Source organism: Nomascus leucogenys, chromosome 13 (genome assembly GCF_006542625.1).
Source record: "Nomascus leucogenys isolate Asia chromosome 13, Asia_NLE_v1, whole genome shotgun sequence".
Classification (NCBI taxonomy): Eukaryota; Metazoa; Chordata; class Mammalia; order Primates; family Hylobatidae; genus Nomascus; species Nomascus leucogenys.
Genome location: NC_044393.1, coordinates 25,506,470 through 25,530,955, shown reverse-complemented (window position 1 = coordinate 25,530,955; position 24,486 = coordinate 25,506,470). Strand labels below are relative to the sequence as shown.

Below are 24,486 nucleotides of genomic sequence, written 5' to 3'. Positions count from 1 at the left end.
TTTCCAGCTAAAGTTTGTGTTCTGTTACTCAGGAAGAAATAGTGAGTAGATACTGAGAGGCAACTAGCAATCTCTGCTATAGTCTATATGTCCCAAGCCTTCACTAGCTTGCTGGGAAAAATTTTCTGATCATATATTTTGACCTATGAAGAATAATTTCATTTGTCTTTTTTTTTTTAAGGTATTTCTAGACCCCGATCAGACAGTGCTCCCCCAACACCTGTGAATAGATTAAGTATGCCTCAAAGTGCTGCTGTCAGTACCACCCCACCACATAACCGGAGGCACCGGGCTGTTACTGTGAATAAGGCCACCATGAAGACAAGCACAGTAAGAGTTTACATCACCATTGTTATGCTATATAAGGTTGGCTTTTTAATCTGCCATTCTTTTTATAAAGTCTTGCTGTTTTCTCAGACTTTTCATTGGTATGGGTGTATTCTTGTGTTCCTCTAATAGGTTAGTACTACTCATGCCTCTAAAGTTCAGCACCAGACGTCCTCCACCTCTCCTCTGTCAAGTCCAAATCAAACTAGTTCAGAACCCCGGCCACTGCCTGCCCCTCGGAGACCAAAGGTTAACAGCATTTTGAATCTCTTTGGATCATGGTTATTTGATGCAGCATTTGTTCACTGTAAACTTCATAATGGGATAAACAGAGACAGCAGCATGACTGGTAAATATTACTCAAGAAATATGTTATCATTATTTTCCTTTTCCTTTTTCTTTTTCTTTTTAGTCTTTCCTACCTGCAAGATTAATATGTATCTTAAAAAGCTCTCTGTTTCTGACCAAGCAATGTCTTGTGCTTAACCCCTTCCAGCTGAAGTAACAGAACTTAAGAAGTTTTCCTCCCTGTTCTTTTTATGTATGTTCTATGAGGTTTGGCCTTTTGTCTGGTTTTATTAGACATATTTAAGGTTAGCCACATTTTGTTGAATCAGATTTCTTTCAGTAGGTGACCTGGAAGTTCCCTTCATGTCAGCCAGGATAATAAAATTTATATAAAGAATTAAAAATTCGAACTGGAAGTTTACTTTACAAGAAGTGTTTTCTTCGATTTTGACAGCCATTCACTCATTAGTACATGTAAACATCAGAAAATTTTTGCTTCACACTACACTCTAACCTCTCAGATTTTAGTCTAGAGAACTTTATTTCAAGGGCACACTTTCAAAAATATTATTTGCTTTTTAACTTAATAAGATTGATTGGTGGAGAATTAATAGCCCAACCCTGATATCTTCATTTAGATTTTATTATAAAAAGGAAACTGTCTAGATAAGAGCTAGTGTTTTTTTTTTTGTCATCTTAACTATTATATTTGAAAGTAATGGCATAGGGTGCAGGATGGATGGGTGGGGTAGGGCACAATGTTTTGAATATTTATATGTCTTAGCTGAAAAATGACAATGGCTGGCATTTATTGAGCTGCTGTTACTATGGGCCAGGTACTGTGATATATACATTAATGAGTGTATTGATTGTTTGGTAAGAAACCACTCTTCTACTGGGGTTGGAAATAGATCAAGACAAAAAGATGTCTAATTACATTAGTTTATGTATCTCTAGGGAGACTGTGAATTCCAAGGATAAAACTAATACAATGACCAGAAGGGTCTCTGCTTTCTCTCAGAAATGAATTCTTAGCTGTTATTATAATGCTTAGCTATTATTATTATCATCTCAGAACTAGGATCTATGTCTGTGAACATTATACATGTAATTATTTTAAATAGTCTTACAAATCTTTAATTTAGAAAAGTTGTGAATATAAAGATTTTTAGGAATATAATTTGAGAATGCCATGGTTGAGTTTAGGGATATCTTTGCTTGCTTTATTTTGTTCAAATTCAGACACTTTATATTCTTCCATTTTCATATTATAATTTTATCCACAATTTGAAAGTAGTGCTTCTGGGATAGGTAAATGTGCTTACTTACAATAAGTGAAAACTTTTAAAAAACGACTATTGGGTTATTCTTGTCTTTATGTTCATGTACCTTATATTTTGAGTTTTCTGTACCATGTTTATATTTATTAATTTGCATTTTCTAGAATGAATTCAGTCCTATTTTTCTTTTTTATTTTTGTTAAGATGTAATTCTTACAATGTAACTTTTGGGTATAGAGCTGTTGACACTGAAATTTGTGAATCTAGAATGGCTCAACCTGCTGCTTGGTTGGTGGGCTTGCTTAAAGGGAACTTATAGATCTTTTTGCTCTCCAGGGAGTTTGTAACAGCTTTGCTCATCCTCTTGCACCGGAAGATAAAAACCAGACTTCAAATCATACGTGAACAACATCTTACTTTAAAATTTTTCCTTGCTGGGGAGAGGATAGAAGCTCGTTTTCTCCTCATTGTGTTCAGAGATGATAAAGGCTGTTACATTACCCAGGAGATATGAGGTGTCCAAATAGTTAAAGAGGTTAGAATGCTAGGTGCCAATCTTGAGGTCTCAAGTTTGGTGGGAGGCTTGGGTATATTAACTGTTTTTTAAGTACTGGCTGCCATCAAGGAATTCTGCCATGTAGTTCACCTCTAACTTAAAGTGTTTGCTTCTTTGAACTGGTTAGCTTTAGATTTACATGACAGTACACTGTGCTTTGTAAAAGTAACATTGAGCTGGGAAGGGTTAATGAACTAAAATTTTAATGCACGTTATGGGCACTTCAAAACCTCAGTTCTTTGTAGTTGTGTAATTTTCTTCGTTCATTGTTTTGCATGATACAAAAATCATAATTTTGGACCTGAATGCACAATTTCCTATGTTTTTGAACTAGCTTGTGGTATCGTAAAGCTTTTAATTTAACTTTTAAAAAGCTAAAAAGCTTCTTAATTTATTGTAAAATTTCACCATCTTTAAGGTATTTTATAATTACTACTGTCCTTTGATTTGTTTCCATTTATTTCTATTATCTTGCAGCATCTTTTATCCAAATTCTTCTTTCTTATAAATCTTGTAAGTAGGAACCAGAAGCTTCTCTTTAATTGCAGTCATGTTTTTATTTTTTTCATAATTCCATTAAAAATTTGATTGTCATTGTCTCTTGTAGTTTTTGCACTTGGGAAGAAAAATACTTTTCTGTGTTTTGAATGGGGAAGATTGTTGGCAAAAGCAAATTAATCTGCCTGAATCAGTCCCATTATTTCTGTATACTAGTCTGGTCATGTCATGAATTCCAGGACTTTGCACTAACTGTGTTTTGGCTTTTTTTTTTTTTTTTAAAGCTTTAAGCTTATTTTTATACAGATTTAGTGTTTGATTTGTATGCATTCTGCATGTAGTGTTTTTCAAATGTATTATTGCTGGATAGCTTATTTAGGACTAAAAATGGCTCATGGGAAGTTGCATAAAGATTTATGCTTGACTCTGTATTCTATTAAATCTATTATAAAATAATTTAAGCATTTCATGTAGAGTAATAAAAGATTTCAGAGTGATTTTCAATACACTGTGAAATCTTTTGTTAAAAATAAAAGCAACTTTCAAAGGGCTTCTGTTTCAGTGATAATGAATGACCTTGATAATCTTTTTTATCAATCCAATTTTCTGATTTATCAGCCTCAAGTTAGCTGCTGTCTGTGGTTGTTAAAATTCATTCTCATTTTGCTTGGTTGAGCGATTCTTTGGTGTGTGTTTTGGAGTTGGGTGGGTGGTGGGAATGCTCTCTTTTTCTCCCTGCCCACTTTGCATCCTTACTTTGCCCTCTCCCTAAAGTATACAGACTGGCATAGGGTTGCCCATTTAATTAGGATGTCCATCTGGGATAATGTGTAAATTGCAGTAGCTATTTTTCTTAATGTTTAAGCATCGTTCTGTAGAGGGAAGAAAAAACAGAAAAGAAATAATAGAAAAGCCAAATTCTGTATTATATATCTGTATGTGGATACAGATATATACAAATGTACTCTGCTGATCAAAAATTCAGTTGAAAAATGCTTCTTGTACAATCTGTTAAACTGACAATGCCACTGTAAATTAATTGTAACCTATTTTCAAAGAAGATTTCAGAGAGCCCTTTTTAAAAATATTAAGACATAGTTGCTAAACAAAAGCACTTATTGGATTCAAGTAGCTATTTAATGACACCAATATTTGATCTTTGTGTCCAGGGTCCCATGAGCCTACGTGGCATATTGCAAATATAATAAAACCCTCCTTTTCTCTCCCCAGCCATTACAACACAAGCTAGCATGGAGTTTCGACGGAAAGGGTCACAAATGTCCACAGACACCATGGTTTCCAATCCTATGTTTGATGCAAGTGAATTTCCTGATAACTATGAAGCAGGAAGAGCTGAGGCTTGTGGGACACTGTGTAGGATTTTTTGTAGCAAGAAGACTGGAGAAGAGATTCTGCCAGCTTATTTATCCAGGTCTTGGAATTTTTGTTTGTTTTTTCATTTATATAGTTTTGATAGTGAAGCCATTGTAGTGTTGCTTGGCCGACTGAACCGATGAGTGAATATTGGTCTGAAATACCTACAGATGTCTGTAAGTGATCAACATTTGCCTGAAATCTTTCATTTTACCTGGCTCATCAGATTTGGTAAAGACCCTTAACACCCTTTTTGTTTTAGAAGTGCTATTTATGTCATCTTATTTGAATCTTTTTAATATGGAGAGATTTTGAAGGACCACAATAATTTGTTAACAAATTTTTAGCACAGTATTCCCATGTAGGCAGTCCAGAAATAAGTCAGCTGTAAATCCTGCCTCCAGGGAGCTTATTTTCTGGGCAAAGCCACAAAGCCATGTACACACGTAACAATGATCCAGCAGGAATAGGATATTGATGGGAGAGGCACAGATAATGTGCTGTGGGCATTCAGGGAAAGAAGCAGCGCACATTTATTTGCTCTAGGGGATTCAGGAAAGAGTTATGGGGGATTAAGTGATTATGCTGGACTTATAAAGGATGAGTAGTATTTAGCCTATGTTAGGAAGTTGGTTAGGGTCATCTTCTCCAAATCTGTGGCTTCAGCCATCTTTGTTAATGCCTCTGCCATCCATTCAGTTGCTCAGGCCAGAAACGAAGAGTCATTTGAGAATCCTCTTCTTCTGTATCTTTAGTTGATCAACCAACTCTTGCCTTTCTTCTACTTAGCCCTCTTTCTGATCTCTCTTTTCACTCTATCCCCACCATTATACTTTAGACTTTGTCACTTTTCTCCAAAATTAACTCATAATGGCCTCCCGTTCTTCTTGACACTGTTTTGCCTTCCTTAACTGATCATTCACACAGGTGCAGAAGTGAGGTTAATATCAACAGAGTGTTTAGATACCTGCATACTTGCTAGGTTCTCAGGAGACAGAATTAAACTGACCCTATCAGAGGGAACCAAGTACAGAATTTTATAGATATGAAAAAGAATGGTATATACAGGCAACTAGGCAGGGTTATCTTAACTATCGGCGCTTGGTTTAAGCAACAGAAACCCTCTCAATCTGACTTAAGTAAAAGGAGAAGAAGTTGTGAGAAGCTAGTGATATTTATTAAATGCTAAGGTCAGGAAATGCAGTATGGCCTCATGAAGAGCAGATACTCAAGGACCAAAACAACTTTATTCCTCTCTCTTTCTCTGTCTTCCTGGTCTGCCAGAACTGCTTCATTCTTCTCTTCTCTGCAGATCATTTTCTCATATTGTAATGTGCTTCTGAGTTCCCAGTTTTCATTAGCCGGGCATGATGGCACTCGCCTGTACTCCCAGCTACTCGGGAAGCTGAGGCAGAAGAATCGCTTGAACCCAGGAGGCAGAGGTTGCAGTGAGCCGAGATCGTGCTACTGTACTCCAGCCTGGGCGACAGAGTGGGACTCTGTCCCCCCCAAAAAAAAAAAAAGTTCCCAGTTTTCATGGCCTTGGTCTAGGTGACCATCAGGGCCAATTAGTATCTCTGAATTTTAATTACAGACTCCTGGGAAGGAGGATCTAATTAATCTGCCTGTCTCTGGTCTAGTCAGCTACAGTTGTGAAGGTGGGTCACATAAGGGTGTTGGAGCTCACCCCCTTGTTGTGGGGGCATGTTTCTCAGGAACTCTGGGCTGGGGAGATAACCTAAATGGTACTCTAGTAGTAGGGGAGAAGGCTATCACCATGAACTTTCTGACTGAGCCATAAGACTGAATGGGTGGTAGTAGGACAAACTAAAACAACAGATTCATGAGAGGGCAAGTGATTAGTTTAGTTTTGAGTCGACTGAATTTGAAGTGCCTATGGGATATTTATCAAGAACTATTTATTAAGTCCTACTTTGTGCCAGATATTGTGCACAGAAGTACCATAGTAATCAGTAGACATCCAGATATCCAGTAAGCTTTGGGCTAATAGATCTGGAGTTCAGTTGAGAGGTGTGGGTTAGAATGATTTGATTATATTTAGTGACTTAAGAAGTGTTTAAAATCAGATTAGTAAAAGAGAGAGCTTCGAGAGCTAAGGTTGTCAGACTGAGGAACACCATCATTAGGGGGCAGGTAGAGTAAGAGGACCTGTAAAGGAAAATGGTCATAGAAATCAGGGAAGAACAAGGAGAGAAGGGAGTAGTCAGAGGGTTGAATGCTTTCAAAAGGCAGAATGAGTTAAGACTTAGTCATGTCTCTTGGATTTGGCAATCGAGAGCCCATTGGTTATTTGCTAGTATGGTTTTAGTTGAGTTCTAGGGAGAGAGAGAGATTGAAATGGGTTGAGCAGTAACCAGTAGGTGATGAAGTTGTTTCTGAAGAGTTTTGCAGAGAAGAGAAATGCACCTCACAATAGAAGAGTATAACAGTGTAGTTGCTCTTGAATAACAGGAGATTGAATGCTTAGTAAGTCGATTAGAGGTTGGGGGTGGAGTTAAAAACTAAGGTATATTCAGGTATATTCCTAAAAGGAATCTTATTCAGGTGACCTTCATGATGAATACAGATGATCGAATGCAGGTTTCTTTCTTTCATTGTCCCCCCAAAAATAATGGGGAAGGGACAAAAATGTAAACACACCTTTTCCCCTAGGAATTACTAAATGTTGCAACATTTTTCTCTCACGGAATTTAACTCAGCAATTCCCCCAGTTTATTGAAAAGTACTGCAGCCTATTGTTTTGTTTTGTTCTAGTTGCCTTATTTGCAGTCCCCTAGAACTTTGAGTTGCAAGGCTTAAGCTTTGAGAAGGTGCAATAGACGTGAATTTTTTTTTTCTTCATTAAGAAAGATGATTTGAGTCTTAGTGTATATGATTCAGAGTTGTTCTAATTCCAGTAATACCCTTTAAAGGGTAAAATTCCAGTAATTCCAGTAATAACTTTTAAAGGATAAAATTCTAGTAAATTCCAGTAATTCCAATAATGCCCTTTCTTTAAAGGGTAAAAATAGTGACGAGTGGAAATAGACTTTCAGTAACTATGTAGCAGATAATAATTATGAAAACTTTTGATCAGCAGTTTGTTTAAAATTTTTTTCTTGCTTTCCTAGATTTTACATGCTTTTAATTCAAGGTTTGCAGATAAATGATTATGTATGCCATCCTGTCTTGGCCAGCGTTATTCTAAACTCTCCTCCTTTGTTCTGCTGTGACTTGAAAGGGATTGATGTTGTGGTTCCTTACTTTATTTCAGCTCTTGAAACCATTCTGCCTGACAGGTAAGCTATCATTCTCTGCTATTATATCAACTGTCTGATTTGGCCTGGTCTGTTGGTGCTTCCTCCCCAGTTTCCTAATGTATCCTGTCCAGTTGTCTTCATAGTCCAAAAGAACTCAGGCGACATTAGAGTGTAGTGTGTCCAAACCCACCTCATCCCTGAACTCCTTCAGTTCTGATTTGTCTGTGGGCTTGTTGAATCGTTTTTGGCCTGGTCTAGAAGGGTAAGAACAACTCCAACACAGAGGTCTTACCTTTGTAGAGCAGGCCTTAACGTTTTAGATAAAGAAATCAGTCAATCAACTTCTAGTTTAATTCAGTAACAGTTTAACTTAGAAATATACAACACACAAATACACAATGCTTGGATTTGGAAAAATTGGCATTATATGTATTTGGCAGTAGCTAAAAATGTACTTTAGTTCAAAAATACTAATAGCTTTTTATTTTTTGGCAGAGAACTCTCAAAATTCAAAAGCTATGTAAATCCAACAGAATTGCGAAGATCCTCCATTAATATCCTGCTTTCTTTGTTGCCCCTCCCTCATCATTTTGGCACAGTCAAATCTGAGGTAATGTTTTGTTAAAGTTTTTTTATATTCTATATTCTGTTTTTTGTACTAATTTAAGTCAAATCGAATGTTAAAAATGGAACAGGAGCTTTTTTTATTTTTCAACTCAAGTTATTTCGTCAAGTTATTTCAAGTGAATTAACAAAGTTGACTTGTGATTTTTTTTTTAGTTCTGTCAGTTTTTCTACCAGTTTTCAAGCAGTTATAGGCTAAGGACATCTATTAACATATTGTTAGTGACAGATTTAGTACAGTGGCTAATATTAGACTGAAAGCCTTTCTCATTAGACTGATATGTTCCTCCACTCTAGCTGTTCCCACATGGGCATCATGAGCTGCAACAGCTGATGTTAAATATTATTTGTTTTTTCCATAGGTGGTCCTGGAAGGAAAGTTTAGTAACGATGACAGCTCTTCTTATGATAAACCAATAACTTTTCTATCCCTGAAGTTGAGACTTGTGAATATATTAATAGGTGCCTTGCAAACTGAAACGGACCCCAACAACACCCAAATGATATTAGGTTTGTATTCACACATTATTTTGTAAGTGAAACCAAAGTACTGTTGACTGCAGGCCTGCTGAGGAGGCGGCAGTTGGTGACGGGAGCCTAAACCTAATGTAGCTCTACTTATTCTGAATCAGAGGCACAAGTTATTTTTTTAATGTAAAAAAATTTAAAGCAGTGAGATGAGGGAAGTAAAGTGTTACAGTTGTCTTGGTTGGTCATTTATTTGTGCTTTTGCTTTTCTTTCTCTTCTCCACTCTTGGCCTCTCCTTCCCATCCCTCTCTTCTTTCCTCCTTTCTTCCTGCTGTCCTTCCTCGTGCCTCTTTCTCTTCCTCCCGCCTCGTCCTCTTCCTCCTGCCCCTTCCTCTTCTTCCTGCCTCTTCCTCTTACTCCTGCCCATTACTTATAGGTCAGTCTGCACTTTCCTCCTAGTCCTTTTTTTCTCAAACACATTAGCTAATGATTTCTTCAGAACCTTACTTTATATCCCTCCTGCTGGGATGTTCTTTCCCTAGATTTTTGTTTAGCTTTTCTTCATCATCTTCTTAAGGGAGAGCTTCCCTAACAATACTTGCTAAAGATGATCTTATTTCATCATTTTTTTCACAGCACAAAACCTGAAATTATCTTGTTTGTTTAAATGCTTAAACTCCCCCCCTTTTTACATGTTTTTCAAAATATAAGGTATTTAGTGATTGACAAATCTAGTGTTAGCACTAAGGGACAGTCTTATCTCCCCGAAAATCTTCAGAGAGACCCTGATGAACAGAGGAGCTCTTCTTTTCTTCCTCTAATCTGATGTTCAAATTGGGTAAACAGCAATGTATTACATTTGAAAGCAAAGGGTTTTCAGTTGTTGCCACTGAAGTGCAATCCTGGTTATTGAGATCACCACCCTTGACAGTGGAAGCTCTTAGGAAAGTAGGGCTTTCCTCAGCCACCTAATAGGAGTCCCCACTGAACCATGTGAATGCAAATACCATCCCAGCCCACAAACCTGGGTGGCAGAACTCCCCGCTTATGGAGCAATTGATCTCTGAGGATGACTTGACCTTGGCAGTGGTTAGAGGTTTTCTTTCTTCTCTTCATTAGCAAGACAAGAATTCAGCTTCTTCCTAGCATCTTAGATTTTTATCTGTTCAAAAGTGGGATCAGACATTCCCTTCAAGCCCTTATGCCCCCAGAGGAGGTGGGGTGTATGTCCTTCCAACAGGAACACAATCCTTGAAATGGTTTCTAAAAGGCCCCTAAAACTGAGAGACAGATCCTGAAGAGATGGCTCACAACGGCCAAGAACCATATTTATCCAGAGACACCTAATTAGTAGGTGACTGGAGTTTTCTGTAGCTGGGCAAAAAGTTTTTTAGGGTTTCATAAGTCTCAAAAGCCATTAATTGTGGACACGATTTTCTAGACTCACAAATGGAGTTTTTTGCTCTTTATATTCTCAGTTACGATGTATAGCTATATTCTTGTTCAGGCTGGGCTTTTAGAGACCTGAAGTTAATGTGGTCAGTCTGACCAAGGTTTGGAACCAGAGTCTACCAGTGGCATTGATACTGTCTCAGATACATTCTGAACACAGAGGGTGGTTTATGTGGAGGGGGATGTTTTGATATGTGAGAACCTCCAAGTTACAATGTTTTAGGTTATTTAAAGAACATAATTTTGCTTGAAATCATAATTTTTACGATTGATGTAGTAGTTGGTTTTGTTATACCCTTGCTCTGAGGCACTCCCTATGTACTTTACAAGGAAGAGTCAGTTGTTAGTCTTGCCATGAAGTGGCAAAGCTCTTTCCGTCTTCTCTTTATCCATAGTGGGCAAGAGTACCTCCCACTGGGATGAGAAGCAGTGTGTTAGGCTCACCATCTCATTTCTGTCCTAGCCTTTCCAGGACAATGGGTTCCTTGATAATAAATAAATGAAGCTTACTTCAGGGTATGCAGATGTCAACAAGCCCCAGACTGTGTGGCTTTAATCATTCTTAAAAAGCAGTGTGGTCAGAAAGGTATTGCTATGACTTTATTTTATAATTTTTGTTTTATTTATTTGTTTCTTTTTCCCTGTAGAAAAAACAGACAGTAATTTTTGTTTTATTTTTAAGACTAGAACTCAGTTTTGAAAGTATTCCATAATATTTTCCTTAGTTAGTATTACCCTTAAAATTGAGATGCTTACATCTGGTCTTTTACACCAGTTAAAAAATATCTGATAATGAGCATGTTTTTATATAAAGCAAAGTTTGACCTTCACATTCATTTTATTTTTATGTATTTAGTTTTATTTATTTATTTATTTATTTATTTATTTATTTTTAAATACAAGTTCTTGCTCTGTTGCCCAGGCTAGACGCAGTGGTGCAATCATGGCTCACTGCAGCCCAACCTCCTGGACTCAAGTGATCCTACTGCTGCAGCCTCTGAAGTAGCTGGGACCACAGGCGTGTGCCACCACACCTGGTTAATTTTTTGTTGTTGTTAGAGATAGGGTCTTGCTCTGTTGCCCAGGCTGGTCTTGGACTTCTGGGCTCCCCTAGTCCTCCCTCCTTAGCCTCCCAAAATGCCGGGATTACAGGTGTGAGCCACTGTGCCTGGCCCACATTTATTTTAGGGAATTTTTTTTTTTTTTTTTTTGAGATGGAGTCTCACTCTGTCACCCAGGCCAGAGGGCAGTGGCACGATCTTGGCTCATTGCAACCTCTGCCTCCTGGGTTCAAGCGATTCTCCCACCTCACCCTCCTGAGTACCTGGGATTACTGGCACCCGCCACCACGCCCGGCTAATTTTTGTATTTTTTAGTAGACACAGGGTTTTATCATGTTGGCCAAGCTGGTCTTGAACTCCTGATAGCAAATTATCTACCTGCCTTACCCATCCAAAGTGCTGGGATTATAGGCATGAGCCAATGTACCTGGCCAGAATTAGGGAATTTTTAAAGAGTCTCTTCTGACCCATCAGTGGATTTATTAGTAGAGTTGACCCTTGAACAACATGGGGGTTAGTGATGCCAATTCCCTGAGCAGTTGAGATCCACATACAACTTTTTGATTCCCTAAAAACTTAACTACTAATAGCCTACTGTTGACCAGAAACCTTACCCTTAACAGTTGATTAACACATTTTGTATTTTATGCATATTATTAATATATACTGCATTTTTACAATAAAGTATGCTGGAGAAAAGAATATTTTATTAAGAAATAAATGGTGTAATCCCAGCATTTTGGGAAGCCGAGGCGGGTGGCTCAAGAGACCGCCCTGGCCAACATGGTGAAACCCTGTATCTACTAAAAATACAAAAATTAGCAGGGTGTGGTGGCACATGCCTGTAATCTCAGCTACTTGGGAGGCTGAGGTAGGAGAATGCTTGAACCCGGGAGGCGGAGGTTGCAGTGAGCCAAGATCGCGCCATTGCATTCCAGCCTGGGCAATAAGAGCGAAACTCCGTCTCCAAAAAAATAAAAAATAAAAAAAAAAATAAAGCCTGGGCGTGGTGGCTCACGCCTGTAATCCCAGCACTTTGGGAGGCTGAGATGGGTGGATCACGAGGTCAGGAGTTCAAGACCAGCCTGGCCAAGATGGTGAAACCCCGTCTCTACTAAAAATACAAAAAAAAAAAAAAAAAAATTAGCGGGTGTGGTGGCGGGTGCCTGTGATTCCAGCTACTTAGAGGCCGAGGCAGAGAATTGCTTGAACCCAGGAGGTGGAGGTTGCGGTGAGCCAAGATCATGCCACTGGACTCCAGCCTGGGCGACGGAGTGAGGCTCCATCTCAAAAAAAAGAAAATCATAAGGAAGAGAAAATACAGTTATAGTACTGTATTTATTGATACCATAAATTGTTTATAAGATAAATCATCTCAACTGTTGGGCAGTTGCAGCTGTAGACCCCAATCTACAGTACATATCAAGCAACTCAGCTTTTTCTTATAATGTCATGACTTTTCTCTGCTTCTTGGGAGCACTTCCAGCATCACTAGTGGCACTTCCTATGGGTCCTATGGTGTTAGTCAAGGTTCATGGTGTTGCAGTAAACATGTGAGAACCATGGTATGCAGCTTACTGCAGTATTCAGTCTATTAGAAAGATGAACTACTCACATGGAGATGGTTAGCATCACATTGCATTTTAAGCAGGATACTCATTAACACTTGAGCTCACCCCAGTAACAACAGGAGGCTACAAAATGATTACAGTAGTACAGCATGTACTACAGTTAATTTTATGCAGTTATTTAATCCTGCATCTTTGTTTACATTTCTCTGGACTGCAAATGGCATCATGTATGGTCTGTAAGTGTTTGTGTACGTAAGTTTTTTGATAAATTTTAGCTTTTTATTTTTTATTTATTTTTAGAGACAGGGTCTTGCTTTGTTGCCCACTTTGGTCTCAAGCTCCTAGGACTTCAAGCAATCCTGCTGACTCGGCCTCCTAGGATTACAGGCATGAGCTAGTATGCCTGGCCAATTTTAACTTTTTATACTTTTTTAAATATTTCTTTTCTTTCTCTCTCTTTTTTTTTTTTTTTTTTTTTTTGTTTTTTGAGATGAAGTCTTGCTCTGTTGTCCAGGCTGGAGTGCAATGGTGCAATCTCGGCTCACTGCAACCTCCGCCTCCCAGGTTCAAGCAATTCTCCTGCCTCAGCCTCCCGAGTAGCTGTGATTACAGGTGCATGCCACCACGCCCGGCTAATTTTTGTATTTTTGGTAGAGATGGGGTTTCACCATATTGACCAGGCTAGTCTCAAACTCTTGACCTCCCACCCCGCCTCAGCCACCCAAAGTGCTGGGATTATAGGCATGAGCCACTGTGCCTGGCCATTTTTTTTTTTTTAATATTTCTAGGCTATGCAGTTTGGGAGTTTTTTCAAATTGTCACAGATCTCCAAAAAACTTTCTAACATGTTTATTGAAAAAAACCTGCATATGTACAGTTCAAGCTCGTGTTGTTTAAGAGCCAACTGTAATTTCATGGGTATTTCAGGAATGCTCAACCAAAATTATATTCTTATCTCTACTATTAATCATATAAAATGTCTTAGCCATTTTAGTGTTCTTGTGTATTTTATATAAAATACTGTTTTATTGTTGTTGTAGGGGCAATGTTAAATATTGTTCAAGATTCAGCACTTTTGGAAGCTATTGGTTGCCAGATGGAGATGGTAAGAAGCATACATGCAATCTGTCAGAGAATATCACTTTTGAATTTTATGTAAATTATATTCCAGAATGTCCATCTTTGTGAATTTTAAAGGCCTTTGGTTTGTAAATCCTGCTCATTGGCTCAGAAGTTTTCTTTTTAAAAATAATGTATATTTTGAGGTTTGCTTTTCAGTGCCTCATCAGCTGTACATCAGGTTCCCAAGATATTCTGTATGAGAGAAACTACAGCTAAATCCAGTCTTTATTCCTGAACAGTATCTGCTTAAAACTGTTACTTGTTTTGCTGTGGTGGCAAACTTGGTTGAATAACCTAGGAAAAGCCCTAACCAGCAAGCAACTAGTTTAACTTTTTCTTATCCATCAATTCTTTCTAACCCCTCTAGACCTAAGTTTGCAAGTCTCTCAAAGCACCAATGCTTCTAAATCAAAAATGCTTCTCAGAGACTTCCAGTGCTCTCTGCTTTGTCTTCAAGATATATCATCCCTATACTTGGAGTAGAGGCAAGAGAATGGGGGAGTTAATAGCGTATACTGGAGTAAGTTGGGTAGATGTAGTAAGCTGGGTAGATGTAGGATGGGTGATCAAATTATTATTAAGGAAATTACATTCGTGTCTCAGTAGATGGTGAATAATTACTGATCTGAATATAATGAACTGTGTTTATATGGGGGAAAAATGAGGGAAGTCTAACAGATAGGTTTATTAGCCCCTATACATACGGGAGTTAAAACTAACCCTAGTATTTTATTGTTTGTGTTTTCTGATATAACTATATTTGAAAGTTGCTGTTTGTTTATTCATGCTTTTTTTTTTTTTTTTTTTTTGAGACGGAGTCTCACTCTGTCTCCCAGGCTGGAGTGCAGTGGCGTGATCTCTGCTCACTGCAAACTCCGCCTCCCAGGTTCCCGCCATTCTCCTGCCTCAGCCTCCCGAGTAGCTGGGACTACAGGCGCCTGCCACCGTGCCCGGCTAATTTTTTTGTGCTTCTTAATAGAGACGGGGTTTCACTGTGTTAGCCAGGATGGTCTGGATCTCCTGACCTCGTGATCCGCCTTCCTCGGCCTCCCAAAGTGCCAGGATTACGGGTGTGACCCAGCGCGCCTGGCCTTATTCATACCTTTTAAGCTTATATTTCTGTTCTGAGGTTTTGCTTGGGAGGCACTAGGGTATTTTTTTTAAGGACCTGGAATCTAGTGAAATCTAGTAAAGATGAAAAAGCTGGGCCAGCCCTTTGTAAATAGTGGCAAAGAAGACCCCAGTACGGGCACTTGTAGTAGTCAAATCCTTCATACCCTCCAGTAGATGTGTGTGTGTAAAAATACCACAGTGGTTTTAATCCCTTGTCAATTTCTGTTACTATCAGTTTGTACTATTCAGTTGGCGCATTCTGCTTTATCAACATGGTTTTTAATGATTGACCTTTATTTATACTTGTAAACTGTGATGTAATCCTCAAACACTTGATTCATTTTCATTTGACTAGGGTGGTGGAGAAAATAACCTGAAGAGTCATAGTCGCACCAATAGTGGTATTAGTTCAGCAAGTGGTGGAAGCACGGAGCCCACGACTCCGGATAGTGAGAGACCTGCTCAAGCTCTCTTAAGAGATTATGGTTAGTCGTGTTTCTTTTGAAATTCAAAGTTTAATAGAATGACTTTAATGCTTACATTTATAAAACAAAAACATTAAAAATTTTAATGTTCATGTTTTTTGTGTACTTAAGTATAATAGAGAGGATGTCAGTCTTAAGAAGCTAAGAAAAAGAAAACAAATCTTTTTAATTTAGCTGTATAGCTTTTGGGTAGTATATTAGATTTGTGGTAGTATATTAGGTTTTATAATTGATAGTAATGGGTGATCAGGAAACATTTCTGAATTCTCTACTATGTGTGGTGGTAGAGAACCAAATAAGATGTGGGCTCTGCCTCAGAGTAGTGGCAGAGATGTCCAATAAGCCAGTTATTGCAGTGTGGCAAGGAGGGTGATGGGGGATGGATTAGATAGCAGCCCAGAGGAGAGCATGTCTTCATGTTAAAACCTATGTACCCCCTACTATAGCTCACTAGATTCTTTAGCCCTGAAATATTTTTATTTTCTGCCCTGCCACCTAAAACATTTGCCAGCCAAGCGTCCTATACAAGGTTGTCCCCTACCTTGGGCAGTTGTTTTATGGATTCTGTGAGTTTGTGGGTACCTTTATGTTTTTCTACACAAGTACTAACAGTGTATTGAATCTGTGAGCACTTATCCAGCTAGATTGGAGTGATATCTAGATTCTTAGATGTGAGTTTAATCTTTTAATCATCTGGACAGTTCATGAGCCATGTTCATGAGGTTCATGAGGCATGTCATGAGCCATGTTCATGAGTTCATGAATTCATGAGGCATGTTTCTATGGTTTAAGTTTGCAGCAAGTATCCTTGAACATGTCAGATACGTAAAGCCATTATGTGGATATTTGACACATTTAAATATTATATTTGTGAAGAAGTTATTTAAAGTATCTTATTCATGTGTATGTAGATTTAGGTATTCTATAGGTTGAAAATTATTTTTCATGCTTTCTGAAACACGTTTAAGCTAAATAAATTTTTCAGTACTGGCCGGGCGCAGTGGCTCACGCCTGTAATCCCAGCACTTTGGGAGGCCAAGGTGGGCATATCACCTGAGGTCAGGAGTTCGAGACCAGCCTGGCCAACGTGGTGAAACTACATCTCTACTAAAAATACAAAAATTAGCTGGGGGTGGGGGTGGGTGCCTGTAATCCCAGTTACTCTGGAGGCCAAGGCAGGAGACTCCCTTGAACCCGGGAGGCAGAGGTTGCAGTGAGCTGAGATTGTGCCACTGTACTCCAGCCTGGGCAACAGAGCGAGACTCCATCTCAAAAAAAAAAAAAAAACAGAAAACAAAAACAAAGAAAAAAGAAATTTTTCATTACTGCATGTGTTCTAATATAACTGTTTTAAGTGATTATTGTTCGTTTCAGCATTTTGAGCTGGTGTTAGTGAGCTCTGCTTGTAATGTTGTAAAATATTTTTTACTAAGAAATCCTGATTTGTGTTAGTGTCGCATGAGTGTCTCTCTTTAATGATCATTCCTTTTTCTGTTGTCACTGCCCTCTTTCTGATAGGATCGACAGGTATAATGTCCCTAAAGCTTCCTTTATAAATTCAGTTTAATTTGTCCTTATTTAATTTTTCCTAATTTCCTATTAGCTAACTAGTGATTGCTTTTAAATATAGATTGGAGCCCAAATAAAAATACAGTGGCTTGGTTATTTAATTTTTTTAGAAGTATTAAAGTAATCCTGGAGAATTAAAGTGTGTTTGAAAAGGCATTGCATGTGAGTTTTGATGGCTTAAACCCTGTAAGTAATTTCAACAGATGCTTGCTTTAGAGTAATTCCTAGCATCTGAGGAGGCCGTAAAATTAGAACTTTCCTCTATAAAGTTTCAAGGAAATAATTGATAACCTTTTCATCACTCTTTTTGAAAGTGTAGCTCTCTACGAGTTGATAATTTAGAAACTTTAAATTACATTGTTATAAAAATGACACTGAAACTGCCAAATCCCACGGTTGTGTGAAAGTGCGTGAACCAGGAACTAGAAGCTGCTCTGGTCTAGCACATGTGCCTGTGCATCGTGTGGTCGGGCTTGGCATTCAACCCAGTGGGGTGGGGAGCATAGCACTGTGTGGGTGCCCGTCATTCTCACTGTGGCTGCTGTGGTCTGTGCCTAGTGGATGCTGTGCTTCTCGTTACTAATGCTTAGTTGTTTTCCCTCCCTGTGGGATGTGGCATTGGGGTTATATCCTAGCTCTTAATACAGATTCAGCTGCTGGGCTCCTGATTCGCAGCATTCATCTCGTCACCCAAAGACTCAACTCCCAGTGGCGCCAAGACATGAGCATATCACTGGCAGCTCTAGAGCTCCTCTCTGGCCTTGCAAAGGTGAGGAAGACAGTCCTTTTATTTTAACCCAACAGCCTTGGGCCTTGGCTGTTTTTTCTGTATCTCTTGACCCCTTGTGTGGGTATTTTAGTGTTGATCATACTCAAACATAGTTTATATCCAAAGTGTGCAAAATTGAGCCTCCAAGTGATATTCTGTGAAATGAACTTTACTTTTTAAAAATAGGTTCAAAGAGTATGAATGAGATTTTTACCATTAAATTATAGGAAACATTTCAATACTTGCCATTTATTTCTTTGCATATAATAATAGAATGCATATTGATTTTGTAAAAAATGATTATCCTAATGTGTGCCATTTGGGATTACCTGTGGCTCTGCCATCCTCCATTATCAGAGATAAGTGAAAATTGGCTACACCTTTTTTTTTTTTTTTTTTTTTTTTTTTTTTGAGATGGAGTCTTGCTCTGTCGCCCAGGCTGTAGTGCAGTGGTGCAAACTCATCACACTGCAGCCTCTGCTTCCAAGCGATTCCCCTGCCTCAGCCTCCGACTAGCTGGGATTACAGGCATACGCCATCACAGCCAGCTAATTTTTGTATTTTTAGTAGAGATGGGGTTTCACCATGTTGGCCAGGCTGATCTTGAACTTCTGACCTCAGGTGATTCACCTGCCTTGGCCTCCCAAAGTGCTAGGATTCCAGATGTGAGCTACTGTACCTGGCCTTGGCTACACTTTTTAGATTTCTTTCCCAGCTGTTGCTTCAGTTTTGTGGAACCTTAGAACTTGGTGGTCATTTGTGCTTCTCTGAGTGTATTGTTTCTTTTGAGATGAAATTTGTGTAATATAAAATTAGCCATTTAAAAGCAAACAATTCAGTGACTATTGGTACATTCACAATGTTGAGCAACTTCTACTTCTAGTTCCAAAATGTTTTTATCATCCCTAAAGGAAACCCCATCCCCATGAAGCAGTTTTGCTTCAGTCTCCCTACCCCCTCTTCTGACAACCACCATTTCATCTCAATGGATCTACCTATACTGGACATTTCATATAAATGGAATCATACAATGTGTGACCTTTTGTGTCTGGTTTCTTTCACTAAATGTAATGTTTTTGAGTTTCATTTATGTTGTAGAATGTGTCAGAACTGTATTCCCTTTTATGATTGGATAATATTTCATTGTGTGTATATACCCCAGTTTACCCATTTATCACTCGATGGACATTTGGGTTGTTTTAATCTCTAGGCTGTTGTCAGTAGTGCTGCTGTGAACATGTATGTACATGTATTTGTTTGAATACCAGTTTTCAGTTCTTTTGGGTGTACACCTAGGAGCAGAATTACTGGGTCATATGGTAACCCTGTGTTTAACTTTTTGAGGAACTGCCAAACTGTTTTTCACAGTGACTGAATCATTTTACATTCCCAGTGTATGAGAGTTTCACTTTCTTTGCATTTTCTCTAACATCTAGGTGTTTTCTTGTCACTAAGATGAACAGGATTATCTTACATATAATATATGATTGAGGAAATACGTAAAATATTTTGTGAACAAAAAGCTGATAACCAGGTGCTACTGTCTGGGATGATATGGTTCAAATCCTTATTTTTCAGTTATGAGGCTGTGACTTACCTAAGCCGTAAGAAACAAAATAAGCAGTAAAACCTAAGGTGTTCTTACCACCACTTAGAGCTTACCTCAGAGATCCTCCAGGATAGACATCATAACTTTGCGAGAAGCAGTTACTGGTACAGAAAATAAAAAACAGCCATTTGTGAGACATACAGGACCACACTGTCTTTGAGAGCAAGGTACTGTTTCCTGTGACCTTTAGTACACTCAGTAGTAAGGAATAATTAGTCCTAGACGGAGCACTGCTCTGGACCTGCCTAACAATTCATAAAGGGCTAACACTACCTGATTTCATGATTTACTGTAAGGCTACAGTAATCACAACAGCCTGGTATTGGCATAGGGGTGGACAAATTGATCAGTGGAAGAAAACAGTATATCCATACCTAAGTGGTCATCTGATTTTTGACAAAGGTGCAAAGGTAATTCAAAGGAGAAAGGATAGTCTTTTCAACCAGAGGTACTATAAAACAATTGGATAGTCATACACAAAAAACAAAAAAATTTTGATTCATACCTTGCACTATGAACAAAAATTAACTCAAACTGGCTGGGCACGGTGGCTCATGCCTATAATCCCAGCACTTTGGGAGGCTGAGGCAGGAAGAGACCAGTCTGGGCAACATAGTGAGACTTTGTCTCTATTACGTAAAAAATATATATAAAACCTAAACAATAAAACTTCTAGAAGAAAACAAGAGAAAGTCTTTGTGACCTTGGGATAGATTTCTTATGCTAGAAGAACAAACTGATATGTTGGACTTCAAAATTTAAAACTGCTGTTCTTTAGTAAACACTGTTAAAAGAATGAGATGACAAATCACAGGCTGGGAGGAAATGTTTACAAAGCATATATTCGATGAAAAATTTGTATTCAGATTACATAGAGAACTCTCAGAACTCAATAATAGCCTTTCCTTTTGGTGGTGCACAGCAGCAATATGGTGGTGAAAATTTCTAAGAAGAGGAAGTTTGATAGCATCTTCAGAAATAAACTGAGCGAGTTCTTCACTCAGAAGCTTGCAGAAGGTGACTACTCTGGAGCTGAGGTCCAAGTTATACCAACCAGAATAGAAATCACTACTTTAGCCTCCAGGATGCAGAATGTTCTTGGTGAAAAGAACCACCGGATCTGTGAATTGGCCGAGATAGTTCAGAAGAGGTTTGGCTTGAGGGCAGGGAAAGCTTTATGCCGAAAAGGTGGCCTAAAATAATTCTCTGTGCCATTGCCCAGAGTCTGTGCTGTAAACTGCTATTAGGGTTTGCTGTGAGGAGAGACTTCTGTAGTGTGCTGTGGTTCATTATGGAGAGTGGGGCAAGAGCTACGAGGTCATGGTGTCAGGGAAACTATAAGGACAGAGAACTGAATTTATGAACTTTGTGTATGATCTGATGATCCACAGCAGAGACCTTGTTAACTACTGCATTGATACTGCCATCCACCATGTGCTGCTAAGACAGGGTGTGCTGGGCATCAGAGTGAAGTTCATGCGTCATGGGCCCAAGTGGTAAGATTGGCCTTAAGAATCACCTGCCTGACCACATGAGCACTGTGGACCCTAAAGATGAGATACTATTCACCATGCCCATCTCAGGACAGATGATTAGGAAGCCATGCTCTACCCAGCCCCAACTGCGTAATAGGGTCTCCTTGGCAGCTGGATCTGGAGTCTGGATGTTGCCTTGTAAAGACCTTTGATAAAATCTTTTAAGGCGACAAAACGCAACAACAAAAGCCCTTAATAATACAACAAACAACCCAATTAAAAATTGGGCAAAAGATTTGAATAGATGTTTTATCAGAGATGATATACAGATGACAAATAAGCACATGAAAAAATACTTAATATCATTAATTATTAGGGAAATTCAATTAAAACCATGATGAGATACCACTGCAAATCTATTAGAATGGCTGAAATATAAAAGACTGGTCATACCAAATGTTGGTGAGGATGTGGAGGAACTATTGATGAGAATGTTAAATGGAACCACCATTTTGGAAAACAGCTTGGCTGTTCCTTAAAAAGGTAAGCATACACCTACATATGACCCAATAATTCCACTCCTAGGAGATAAGAGAACATATATTGATATAAATACTTTGTACATGAATGTTTATAGCAGCTGTATTTATAATATCCAGAAGCTGGAAACAACCCAATGTCCATTAATAAGTAACTAGGTAAATTGTGGTATATCCATGCAATGGACTACTATTCAGCAATAGAAATGAATGAACAATTGATACACCCAAAAGTGTAGCTAAGTCTGAAAATAACTATGCTGAGTGAAAGAAACCAGACCAAAAAAAGTACATATTGTATGATTTTTATATGATTTTATTTATTTAAACTCCAGAAAATGCAAGCTAATCTATTGTGACAGCAGATCAGCAGTTGCTTAGGGAGAGGGGCAAAGAGGAGTGGGAGGAAGGATTACAAAGGTGCATGAAGAGATTTGGAGGTGATAGATACATCCGCTGTCGATTGTGGTGATAGTTCACAGGTGCATATTTATGTCAGAATTGACCAGTTGTATACTTGAAAAATTGGGCAATTTACTGCATGACAATTATGCCTCTGAGCAGCTGCACAGAACTTTCTGCAGAGCCTACAGCATCACTGTGAGGTTGGGTTAGGGGTTTAAAAATGTGCCCATGTTCTTTCAGTCTCTGGCAATGATGAACAGGTATACCCAATGGGTTGGGTTTTAGGGCATGAAAGACTATGCTAAAATGAAATACTGTTTGAGCACTTGAAAAATGCCACTATTTTTTGTGGAGTATTACAATACATCTGAATAATCTGTTCCTGTATATAAATAATATAAAAAAGCAAGGCTTCCTGTAGTGTATCACATTGTCAAACAGGTCAAGCTTCAGTGCAAATGCCTTGAAATTGGTACAGTAATTCCTGGCTGATTGTTCTCCAAATGAATATGCTCAGGTAAAAGTGATGGTTGACTCAGGAGACCGGAAGCGAGCCATCAGTTCTGTGTGCACCTACATTGTGTATCAGTGTAGTCGGCCAGCTCCTTTACACTCCAGGGATCTGCACTCCATGATAGTGGCAGCTTTTCAGTGTCTCTGTGTCTGGCTGACAGAGCACCCTGATATGCTTGACGAAAAGGTGAGTTTATTTTATTTTAAACCATTAAGTAAAAACAAAAATGTATGCTAGCAAAATGCCTTTTGAAAGAGAATATCTAAATTTAAATACAGTATTGCACACTTTAAACTGAAAATACTTGTTAGATTACAGTGGAACACTTGTCCTTTTGGGTACAACTTGAAAACTGTCATTTTGCTTATATTTGGTTGCAAATTAACTCAGAGAAATTATTTAGAAAGATGAGACCTTGACTAATTTATCTGAACTATCAAGACTGTTCTTTCTTGAAAGGATGGTAGCCTGGAGATAGGTAGTAGGCACTTTGGTCACCCTTCACCAAACAAAGAAGGGCAGATGATTGCCAGGCTGCAAACCTAGAGCACAGCTCATCTGTAAAGGTTGCTTCTATCGAAAATGTCACTGCATACGCATTTCTTCATTCTCAAATGGACGCAGATAACTAGTCCATGTTCCCTACCATTGTTCCATGTAATGTCTTCCTTATAGGGAAGCAAGTGTTATAAGGAATTCACAGCGCAAATAAAAGGAGAGATCATTCGATATTTATAGAAACCTTGCCGGGCGCGGTCGCTCACGCTTGTAATCCCAGCACTTTGGGAGGCCGAGGCGGGCGGATCACGAGGTCAGCAGATCGAGACCACGGTGAAACCCCGTCTCTACTAAAAATACAAAAAATTAACCGGGCGTGGTGGCGGGCGCCTGTAGTCCCAGCTACTCAGAGAGGCTGAGGCAGGAGAATGGCGTGAACCCGGGAGGCGGAGCTTGCAGTGAGCCGAGATTGTGCCACTGCACTCCAGCCTGGGCGACAGAGCGAGACTCCCTCTCAAAAAAAAAAAAAAAAAAAAGAAACCTTTATGTAGTTTAAGGAATAATATTGTTGATTAAATTTTAGTCATTTTCATTATGGCTTCTGAAGTTCTAATATCAGAAATTACCTAAAAATGTCAATGACAAGATTTCCTTTGGATATTATAATATGTCTTAAACCATCCCCCTTCTTTGATAGCTAAGTCCAGAGATGGTGCCTGTCTCTCTGTGGTTACACTATCCCAGGCTTAACTGAATTACTATTTAATCTCTTTGATTTGTGCTTTTGTGATTTACAGTTTTTGGTAATTTTACAAGAAAGTTGAATTGAATTTATTTATCTAACACTCTAAACACCAAAATTTAGTTCTTTAAAGAGAAATTAGGGGGTGGGGGTGTAAAGTTTATTATATTACTATGAAGTTAATATATACCCATTAAAGAAATTAACAAGAAACTGGAGCCCTTCCACCAAAACGCAACCACTGTTAGTGTTTGGATGGATTTCCTTGTCTTCTCATGAGAAAGGTGTGTTCCAAAAATTGATCCGCGTTTCCTGCTTTTAGGACTGTCTTAAGGAAGTACTGGAGATTGTGGAACTGGGTATCTCAGGAAGTAAGTCCAGGAACAGCGAGCAAGAGGTCAAGTACAAAGGAGATAAGGAGCCAAACCCTGCATCTATGAGGGTAAAGGATGCTGCTGAAGCCACCCTAACATGGTATGGAAGTGACCACGCAGGGATTGTGCTTAGGAATTAGATGGGGTTAGCAGTGATCCATGTTGTTTCATTTCCTTCCTGATTGTTCAGCATTGCGTGATGCAGCCCCTTTAGAATACTTTTTCTTCAGAAATAAAATGGAAAGAAAATCTATATATTTTTTTTACCTGTTTGACCAAAAGAAACTAGGAACTTGGGGTTGAGAGTTTGAGTCCTTCTTTTTCTATACCGTTTGATGTTAATTCAAGTAATACTGTGTTAGAGCTAGACTTAGTGTACCCCCTCACTTTGATAGCTAAGTCCAGAGATGGTGTCTGTCTCTCTGTGGTTACACTGTTAGATCTGCTTTCCAGCTCAGTGGTCTGTATTCTCTGCTATACCATTTATATTACATAGTATAGGTTCATTCAAC

At 38.6% G+C, this 24,486-nt stretch overlaps 1 protein-coding gene across 12 annotated transcripts in view; it reads left to right on the top strand.

Moving 5' to 3' along the window:
• RALGAPB (Ral GTPase activating protein non-catalytic beta subunit) overlaps positions 1 to 24,486 on the top strand; it is a 105,649-nt gene that overhangs the window by 44,347 nt on the left and 36,816 nt on the right. For 5 of the 12 annotated variants that reach the window (XR_004032955.1, XM_030825531.1, XM_030825530.1 and 2 more), the window contains 13 exons: positions 182 to 330; positions 460 to 676; positions 2,929 to 2,964; positions 4,180 to 4,381; positions 7,455 to 7,622; positions 8,079 to 8,193; positions 8,570 to 8,717; positions 13,801 to 13,865; positions 15,351 to 15,480; positions 16,999 to 17,007; positions 17,685 to 17,818; positions 22,364 to 22,546; positions 23,923 to 24,074. Coding sequence is in view for 11 of the 12 variants with exons in the window: in XM_030825531.1 (XP_030681391.1) it covers positions 182 to 330; positions 460 to 676; positions 2,929 to 2,964; positions 4,180 to 4,381; positions 7,455 to 7,622; positions 8,079 to 8,193; positions 8,570 to 8,717; positions 13,801 to 13,865; positions 15,351 to 15,480; positions 16,999 to 17,007; positions 17,685 to 17,818; positions 22,364 to 22,546; positions 23,923 to 24,074 (1,708 nt within the window). In the remaining variant the exon portion in view is untranslated. The remainder of the gene's footprint in view (positions 1 to 181; positions 331 to 459; positions 677 to 2,928; positions 2,965 to 4,179; positions 4,382 to 7,454; positions 7,623 to 8,078; positions 8,194 to 8,569; positions 8,718 to 13,800; positions 13,866 to 15,350; positions 15,481 to 16,998; positions 17,008 to 17,684; positions 17,819 to 22,363; positions 22,547 to 23,922; positions 24,075 to 24,486) is intronic. The other 7 variants (XM_030825535.1, XM_003253569.3, XM_030825533.1 and 4 more) reach the window with 6 other exon arrangements.